The 9,752-nt window shown below is 48.0% G+C and overlaps 1 protein-coding gene across 1 annotated transcript in view; it reads right to left on the reverse strand.

Moving 5' to 3' along the window:
• Positions 1–4,790: 4,790 nt before the first annotated feature.
• Positions 4,791–9,752, reverse strand: part of SESN2 (sestrin 2) — a 20,898-nt gene continuing 15,936 nt past the window's right edge. Inside the window, exons 9-10 of the mRNA XM_012646018.1 lie at positions 7,269–7,413; positions 4,791–6,610 (exon numbers count right to left, since the gene is read on the reverse strand). Of these exons, the coding sequence (XP_012501472.1) occupies positions 6,524–6,610; positions 7,269–7,413 (232 nt within the window). The 3' untranslated portion in view covers positions 4,791–6,523. The remainder of the gene's footprint in view (positions 6,611–7,268; positions 7,414–9,752) is intronic.

The raw sequence follows: 9,752 nt of genomic DNA on the forward strand, positions 1-9,752 counted from the left end.
GCTGAATGTCTGAGAGTTGGCCACGAAACAGACACCCAGGCAGGGAGAGACAACGAGAGCAGAGGCCAAGTCCACGGTGTCGGAGGCTGTTGTTTCTCCAGCACTGCCACCCGGGCCCAGCATGAGACCAGACATCCTGGTGGGTACAAGCGTGTATTCCACACCTATTTACTCAGCCCCTACTGCATGGCAGGTTCTAGGCTCTGGAGAGAAATAAAGCAGTGAACACACCAGACAAAAATCCCTGCCTTCATGGAGCCCCCAGTCGAATGGGTAGATGAGGGAGCCACACAAATGATTATAATCTTAGACAGGAAAAAAAGCCTTGAAAAACCGGAAGTATTTTGTAAGGGTCAAAGAAGGAAGATGTATTCTCTTGGGGGTGACGGGGAACCATCTGTCAAATGGGGATAATAATAGGCTCTATTCTGTAGGGCTGCGGTGACGGTTCACTAAGGCCATGCCTGTGAAGTACTTAGTGGCTTACCTGGCACACAGGGGGTCCTAGATTAGTCTCACAACCTTCTCCACTCTCTCTCCTAATAAATATTTTCGATTTTGTAATAAACAACAAAGTATCCTTTGAAGACTTTCCATTGCCCATAGGATAAAGTCCAAAATTCCCGACGTGGCCTGCAAGGTCCTTCCAGATCTGCCCTGGGCTTTTTTCCTCCAGCCTCAGCCTTCATCGTGTTCTCCCTGCTCCCCCTGTCCCTACAAGGATGCCTTCTCCTTCCTACTCCAAATTTTCTCTCATGCTCTTTCCACTGCCAGAAAGCTTTGCTCCACACTCCTTTCTCCCCTCCTATGCTTGGCTGGTGCTTTCTTTCTTTCTTTCTTTTTGTTTTTTCTGAGACAGAGTCTCACTCTGTTGCCTGGGCTAGAGTGCTGTGGCGTCAGCCTAGCTCACAGCAACCTCAAACCCCTGGGCTCAAGCAATCCTCCTGCCTCAGCCTCACAAGTAGCTGGGACCATAGGTATGTGTCGCCATGCCCAGCTAATTTTTTTTTCTATATATTTTTAGTTGTCCGGCTAATTTCTTTCTATTTTTAGTAGAGACGGGGTCTCGCTCTTGCTCAGGCTGGTCTCAAACTCCTGACCTCAAGCGATCCTCCCGCCTCAGCCTCCCAGAGTGCTAGGATTACAGACGTGAGCCACTGTGCCTGGCCAGTCCTTTCTCATCCTTCTGGTCCAGGGTAGGCTGTGCTCTCTCACAGCTGCCAGTGCTCTCTCCTGGCCCAGGGCTCGCCACAAGAATTTGTGTGATGTACATCTTTTCCACTGAACCTTAAGGCCTCTGAGGACCAGGGCTGTGTCTGTCTCGTGGCTGTCCTGCTGTACTCCCGCATCAGCAGTGTCTGGGACCCAGGAAGCACTTGATAATGTTGGCATGAGCAAAAAGAAAAAGGGGTTCCTTCTTGAAATGTGAGTTTGGACACTCAGAAACGAGACAGCAGCTCGAGGCTCCTGCCCACTCCCTGCCAAAAGGAACCAACTGTGAGGTTAGAGGTGATTTGGGCATGGGAGGAAGGAATTTCTGCTGCTGGAACCGGCTGAGACGTGGTTTTTCTCAGGAGCAGGGGCATCACACAGAGGCAGACTTCAGAGAGGATGGGCACTGAGGCAGTATTTGTCCTTCTCCCCAGAGAGAAGAAGTGACTCGCCCAAGGTCTCCAGCCACGAGAGTGGGAACCTATTCTGGCCATTGCAGCAGATGCCTCCAAACTCAGGAAGAGGAAGTTAAGGCAGGGCCGGGCACGGTGGCTCACGCCTGTAATCCTAGCACTCTGGGAGACGCAGGAGTTCGAAACCACCCGAGCAAGAGAGGATCTCAAGGCTCAGGCCTGTGAGACCTCAAGCACGTGATTTCCCCTCTCTGGTCTTTATTTTCATCACGATCTGTAATAAGAGAGTATCTTATGTTGATACCATTTGCATATGGAGGATTTATTGGGGATCATAACCTAGGACAGCGAGAAGCGGGACGGGGCGGAAGTTGGGCTGCAAGGCATCTGCGACATAGGGCTCAGCTGATCCTGGGGGAGGCACTGGAGCTGGGGTGATCCTTCAGAGTTGTTTCTACTGGAGGCATGAGGGCCAGGCCTTTGTGCCCTCCTCTCCCACCAACCAGTCATTGCAGGCAGACTGTCTGGACCGCGCATGACCAAGAGCTAAGTTGCTCCCTTCAACCCAGGGCAGTGCCCAGAGAGGGACTCAGCTGAAATTCTTCAGTGATCAACACGCCAGGTGGAGCGGGGCAGGGCGGGGGAAGGAGTGAGTGCCACAGACTGGGCAGCACACCTAGTGTCCACTTCAGAGGAATGTTGATGAGCAGTTTTCTAACTCTTCCACAGAGCCCTCAGGTTCCAAGAAGATGCTTCAGTAGGAAACCACTCTCCTTGGATGTGTCAGAGCTTCTGCAAAAGTCCAACATATTTCTTTAAAAGAAAAGGCTCTACTGCTGGGTTGTGAATGCCTTCACGGCACTTCATATTTCTCCTTTGAGGTGCTGATCACAATTGCAATTTAAATAACTAGTTGTGTAATGATCTAATGTCTCATCCACTTGACCGTAAATCCCAAGAGAGCAGGAACCATGTCTGTGTCATTCACTGCTCAATCTCTGGGGCATGTTGCATACTGGGTGCACAACATCTGTTGAATAAACGAATACCAAGGAAGTTGTTAAAGATGCAGATTTCTGAGCTCTGCCTCCAACAACGGGCCAAGGACCAACACCGAGGACTGATACTTGTCCGTGTCCTGTTAGGAACCAGACCACACAACAGGAGGTGAGCGGCAGCCAGCCAGCGAAGCTTCATCGGTATCACAGCCGCTCCTCATCACTTGCATCACCGCATAAGCTCCACCTCCTGACAGATCAGGGCGGCTTTAGATTCTCATAGGAGCACAAACCCCACTGTAAACTGCGCATGCACGGGATCTAGGTTGTGGCTCCTTGTGAGAATCTAATGCCTGGTGATCTGAGGTGCAGCTGAGACGGTGATGCTAGAGCTGGGGAGCGGCTGCAAATACGCATTATCGTTAGCAGAGAGGTTTGACTGCACGATAAATGTCATATGTTTGAATTACCCCCAAACTATTCCCCGTTCCCCGCCTCCATCCATGAAAAAATTATCTTCCATGAAACTGGTCCCTGGTACCAAAAAGGATGGGCACAACTGCTCTAGGAGATTCTAAGGCATGAAAAGTTTGTGAACCACTTCTCCGATCCACCTGCCCCAGGGCGCTAGTGAATGAAACCTGCCGGAGGAGACTCACCTGACTCCTTTTTCTACTCACACTCAGCATTCCTCAAACTAAGCACGGCTTCAAAAGACAAAGAAACGAGTCATCAGCAACCTTCTGCAAACTCCTCTAATTCTTCCTCAGTTGCACGATCTTGGGTAAATTTCTGAATACCAAGTGGCTCACTAGTACCAGTGCCAGGTACCTGAACTGTGCTAGGTGGTTTTCACGCATTATTTAATCCTCATCACCTTCCTGTGACCCTAGGTATTAATTCCATTGCATAGATAAGGAAATTGAGGAGGGAGGATTGAGGTAACTTGCTGACGGTCAGGCAGATATTAAATGTCAAAGCTGGAATCTGAACCTGGGTCTAACTGCTGAGCTGGTGTTCCCTAGATTCTCATTTGAGGCTCCATTTCCACATCTGTAAAATGGAAACACCACCCCTTTCTCACAGAGTTGAAGGTTGGGAGATTCAATTTGAAAACACTGGCAAGAGTCACATGCAATGAATGCTACCTGGGAAAGAAACGGAAATGTTTTATCCCCATTTTTATGGCTGCAGAAACTTGAGGCACAGTGAAATTAATCAGTACCCCCAGAGATAGTAAGTGGCTAAATCAGGACCCGAATCCAAGTTTTGTACTCCAAGTGTGATTCGCGCCCTCTCAAATAACTGCAGAAGGGCGGGCAAGTGTATAGGAATTCTGCAAAAATGAAGTGGTACCTCAAGGGAAAAAGTAACAGGGTTAATCAGGGGAGGCTTCCTGTAGGAGACCCAGTTTTCATTTTATGCTGGCAGTGTTTAGAGGAAGTGGGAAACCTGCAGGAGAGGTCGTAGCTCTTAGTCATGATGTGGTTTTCCTGATAAGCTTACTAGTTCCTGGTGCCCAGAGAAGCTAAGAAGCTTGACCAAGGTCACACAGCTATAAATGGCACTGGCTCAACTTGGGGGTTGCATCTAACTCCTTATGCCTGGTTATGTCACCTTGGTGCTGGAGAGGGAAGGATGAGAAGCAGGTAATCATAACATGGTGGGGTAGGGGGACACAAGGAGGCTCCCCAGTTTCTCAGACAGCCTCCCTCTGTCACAGAAGTCCAGCAGTGGAAAAAACAGCAAGGTAAAATGCCAAGGCCTCAAAGTCAGGTAGACCCTGGTTGGAATCCTGGCTCCCCGACTGACTAGCGATGTGGCCTCAGCAATGCCGCTTCACTCTGAGTCATGATTCTCTCGCAGGGTTTCTGCAGATTCAGAGAAATGGTCGCTGAGTACCCAGCCCAGGGCCAGGCTTAGTCAGAAAAATAAGATGGTCATTATTATTCCGCAATGCCAGGCCAGCCACAGAGGGGTGGCAGGGCTGGACACCCAGGGGACTTTCAGTGCCAACATTCCCAACCTGCAATCACTGGGCACAAGTACTCGGCAGGGCGGGGGCTATCGGATCAGGTCCATGATGCAATCACAGCTCCCTGCCTGTGCTATGAGGTGAACCATGACCTTCAGGAAATGGAAAAACAGCCCATTAACAAGGAGTACAAAACAAAACCTCGGCGAACGTTTATTTCTCATCATATGGAACTGGTAGTAAAGCCAAAGAATTCTGCACTTGAACACTGAATACCCCTCCCCACCTGCCCAGGGGACATTGACAGAGGCCTCAAGTCCCCTCTAGAATCCAAACCCCCATGCTGGGGCCCCTTCTCTCCAGCACATCTTTGCAGGGAGGGCTTTCAGGCCTGAAGGGGGTGCCAGTCGCTTCTCCGTGCCTGCACGGGTGTGAGATGTGGCACGCTGGCCAGGCTCCTCTCCCGCCTGCCCAGAGAGGAGGGACAGCAGCATCGCGGCCCTTGCCTTTCCTCAGTCACCTCCAGACTGGTCAGAGAGGAGGCACAGACTGCTGGAATACAGGCAAGAGAAGTCATAATTCACAGTTATTTGCTACAGAAAGTGCCTGGATCGGTCCTTGGCTGCTTCTGCCTCCAAGCAATCCACTTAAAATCCAGGAGAGGGAACAGAAGGGACACTGGGATGGGGGTGGGGGCCCTTGGAAGGCACCCAGGAGAGACTGACTGCAGGAGTCAGAGGAGCAGGGAGGTCCCAGAGGCCTTTAAGATTCTGCAAGAAAATCAGTTTGCTGTCGGCAGGTGGGCCTGAGAATCCAGGGGGCAGCATGAGACATCGTGGAAACTCAGACACACCCTACAGTCTGCAACTGTGGCGGTCAAAGAGGTTTGGCAATGTAGCCATGGTCACCTGGCCAGAGGCAGGGCCCCAAACAAGAGCCCTGCTGGGCCATGGTGCCACCTAAGCCACCTAGAAAAAGGCTCAACTTTTTGGCAGACATCTGCGGCAGAGCCACCGGAGACAGAAGAGTGGGGTGCCGGCCTCTGCATGGTGGGTGCAGTCTGGGGAGAACAGGATTCTCCCTCTCTTCCTCTCATACACTGACTGTGGCTCCAGGGCTGAGGCCCTGCAGAGGTTTGAACCTCGACCATTTAAGGACCAAAATAAAGAGAAATTATAATCTAACATTCCCTCGTCTTCAGAAGGCAAAGTGACCAACGGAGGTTCAAACTCTCTAGAGATAATCTGCTTTTTAGATGTGCTTGGCCTTTCTCCTGAGGCCTCATATCACCAGGCGTAGAGAAAAGGATGAGGGTGAAGGAAGTCAAAAGAACTGAACTAGGATCTGGGCAACCAGGGCACAAGCTGCTCAGCAGAACAGACTTTTGGGGAACTGGACACACAGACCAGCTGTGACCTTGACTTTCACATTGATGGGTGAATGGCAAGTGGGAGGTAATGAAATCTGGGAATGAGAAGGGAGGGAAGGCAAAGCTGCCCGGAGTGTCAGTCCCTGGAGCTGTTCACCCCTCTCCCTCGGGGGCCAGCCAGGGACTTTCCAGTCCAGGAAGGCCACAGCACTTGTGGCACATAAGTCCGAGCTCGGTCCATTTTCCTTCCTATGACCTCTGCCTCTAGCAGCAGGGGAAGGAGGAAGGATGTGGACCTTCAGGATCTTCTAGTCCTTTGCCAGCTCCCAGGGGCAGTGCTGAGATCCCACTCAGTGCAATGATCCTGTCCATCCCAGTGAGAAGGGGAGGGTGCGGCTTGGGGGCTGCATTTCACATACAAGCCCACCCCAGAGTGGGCTGGGAGGGCGTGGGACACAAAGGGGTCTGGGTCTGTCTCCAGATAGAGAAGTCCTTGCAGGGAAGAGGATGCCCGCAGGGTCAGCTGCTCCAGGCCCAGGTCCTGCATGGGAGGGAGTCAGGTCATGTAGCGGGTGATGGCACGGAGGGCGTAGAGCAGGGCGGCCTGCATGCGGGCCTCCAGGAGCAGCAGGTTCACGTGGACCTGGGGCGCAGAGGAGGGCACATTAGCAACTGATACCGCTTCTCGCCAGTCACACCCCTCCCAGACTGCCCCGATCCCTGACCACTCCCCTCACCCTTCCCTTTCCTACAGAGATGCCCCATGCTTTGCTAAAGCTCTGAGCAGTTGGGTGCAAGGACTGCTAAAGAATTTCAAGCACAGTCATCCCTGTCATGACTAATCTCTTTATCCCTGAAAGCTAAAAACAAGAGCTATCACGAACTGAGCACCTATTTCGAATCAGAGGTTCACATACATTTTCTCATTTCATCCTCCAAACAACCTCGAAATACAGCAGAATTTATTCCCATTATAAAGATAAAAAGCTCAGAGAGGCAAAGTGACTTGCCCAAAGTCACACTGCTACTGAGTGATAGTGTTATGATTTGAACCCAGGTCTACCAACCTACCACTAAGGATACCATGAGAGGCAGGCACCCATGTTCTCATTTTACAGGTGAGTAAATTGAATTTGAAAAATCACACAGTGGAGTAAGACTTGAATCCAGGACAACAGGCCCAGGTGTCCCTCCTGCAGGACAGACTTAGGATGGGGTCCCTCAATAGGTCCTGATCCCTTGTCATCTCCACCAGGCTAGGCTTGTCTGCTTCCACCCTGCTCTTCCTGCATGGGTTGTACCTTCTCTGAGTGGCGGAAGTGCTTCCAGAAAAGGTTGTACATTCTTCGGGTGGTCTTCTCTGGGTAGCAGGCCACTGTCTTGATATAGACCTTGAGATTCCGCTCCAGGAGCTGGTTCACCTCCCCATAATCATAGTCGTCGTATCTGGATGGAAAGGCCCCAACAGCATTATTCACCCTCTGCTCCCAGAGGTAGCTCCTCTCCCTGCCCCCACCCTATAGAAAGAAGAAGAGAGAGTAGCAAGAAAAGTTAGAATGTAGGAAGCAAGAAGCAGCCTGGTTCCTCTTAGAAAAACAGCTGATATCATGTATCACAGGCCACAAGTCACAGGGGACACACAAGAGAATGAGCATGCTGTATTGAGTACCAACTACGTGCCATGTGGACACGCACTCATGGAATCCTCAAAACTGCTATACACTACTGTATATATAACTGTTATTTACAGTATATTATATTCATCAACCCAATTTTATAGATGAGGAAACTGAGATTCAGAGAAATGAAGTCACTTGCCCTAGGTGATACAGCAGGGAATGGGTATCAAAGCCAGCTCTGCCTGGCTCCAAGGCCGTATTCACTACTGTACAGTAAAGGCCATGGAAGGTGGGGGAGGAGGTCAGTGCATATTTACCCTGGAGAAGGAAGAGGGTTAAGGGTAAAAATGAGCCAGTACACATTCTACATACAAACACGCTAAAGCCTGGAGAAGGCAATGAACTTGTCAAAAAGCAAATTGGTGATAAGTCTAGAAGCAACTTTGCCATTCTGTAGTCCAGTGAGTTAGGGCAGCCAAGGTCATCACAGATCAATGTGGACGGGAAAGGCTGGTTGAAACTGGAGGACAGATAACGTAGACAAAGACAGGAGCATGGACTACGTTGGAGAGTGGAGAGGCCTAGACTTGAGGGCAGGAACTAGCCTGGGCCTCGTTCTAAGATGCCCATCCGTGGCCACCCTTGAGTTGGAACTTGCCAGTGACCAGCAAGAGGATGCGAGATTAAGCAAAACTCAACTCAACTCTGTGAAATACGATTTACAGCTAGTAATACACAGAAACAAATTTTCTATAAGGAACATGTACCTTCTTAAAAATTGGGAGATACTTTTTTGATGCTTGGTATAAACTGTTAAAAAAAAAAAAGCAAGAAAAATCATGTGTTCACTAAAATATGCTCATGTTTGAATAAATGAGTAAAATAAGTGAAATGAATAGGGAAGAAAATAACAACAGATCTTGTTTTTGTAAAATTATATATGCCTTGGCTATTTGTGCATAGAAAAAAGACAGAAAGAAAATACCTGATAACAGCAGGTAGTATCATGGATAATTTTTATTTTCTTCTTTTTGTTATTCGTATTTTCTAAAAATCAGGCTGTTTCTCTTTAAAAACACCAAACATATTTTTTAAATGAAATAATCATTATAATTTCAACTGTACAGAAGTGACAACATAACAAAGAAAGAAAAAAAGCAAGGGAGAAAAACATTGTAGGATGTGGATGTGGTTGTTGTACTAGAGTAGAATTCGGGGAAAATTTTTTCTTAATACTTTGAAATTTCCATAATGTTCTCCAAGTGAGATCTTTTTCAAATAAAAAGTTAATTAACAGGCTTACACCTGTAATCCCAGCACTTAGGAAGGCTGAGGTAGGAGGATCACTTGAGCCTAGGAGTTCAAGACCAGCAACATAGCTAGACCCCATCTCTATAAAAAAATAAGAGAAATTAGCCAGGCGTGATGGCATGCGCCTGTAGTCCCAGCTGCTGGGGAGGCTGAGGCAGGAGGATCGCTTGTGCCCAGGAGTTTGAGGTTGCAGTGAGCTATGATGACACCATTGCACACTAGCCCAGGCAAGAGAGTTGTCTGTCTCAAAAAAAAAAAAAATGTTCTATATATATCCTTGACAAGCAATTTCACATCTAGGATTTATCTACAAGGACTTATGTATAAGACTAGTCAGTGAACACGGTCTTTGTCATAGTAAAAAACTGTGAACAACCTTAACGTCCAACAATAGGGAAATGATCGAATAATTACAGTACATACATAACAAAATACCATGCAGTAGTTAAAAAGCATGAAAGATCTATTCATACTGATAAGAAAGATGGTTCGCACTAGATTATTAGGTGAAAAAAGAAAATTGCAGAATGTCAAATATGATCTCAACAATTAAAAAAATATTTAAAAATCAGAATAGATTTAACAAGTAACAAGATGAAAATGCAATTCACATTATACGATACTGAAAGCACCACTAGTAAATAACATTTTAGTGAGTAGTCTTCCACACATTTTCCACGCTTACATAAGTGTTTAGAAAAAAAGGAACAAAGAGAAGATTCTCATTGGTAACCAGTTTTCTTTTCTCTCAATACAGTTTGAATATTTTTCCATGGCAATAGAAATAGGGCTCTATTGTAATATTTAATAGCTGCATTCTTATGACTTACATCTGGGAAATAAAAAAAAAAAAAA

Source organism: Propithecus coquereli, unplaced genomic scaffold (assembly GCF_000956105.1).
Source record: "Propithecus coquereli isolate 6110/MARCELLA unplaced genomic scaffold, Pcoq_1.0 Scaffold239, whole genome shotgun sequence".
Lineage (NCBI taxonomy): Eukaryota > Metazoa > Chordata > Mammalia > Primates > Indriidae > Propithecus > Propithecus coquereli.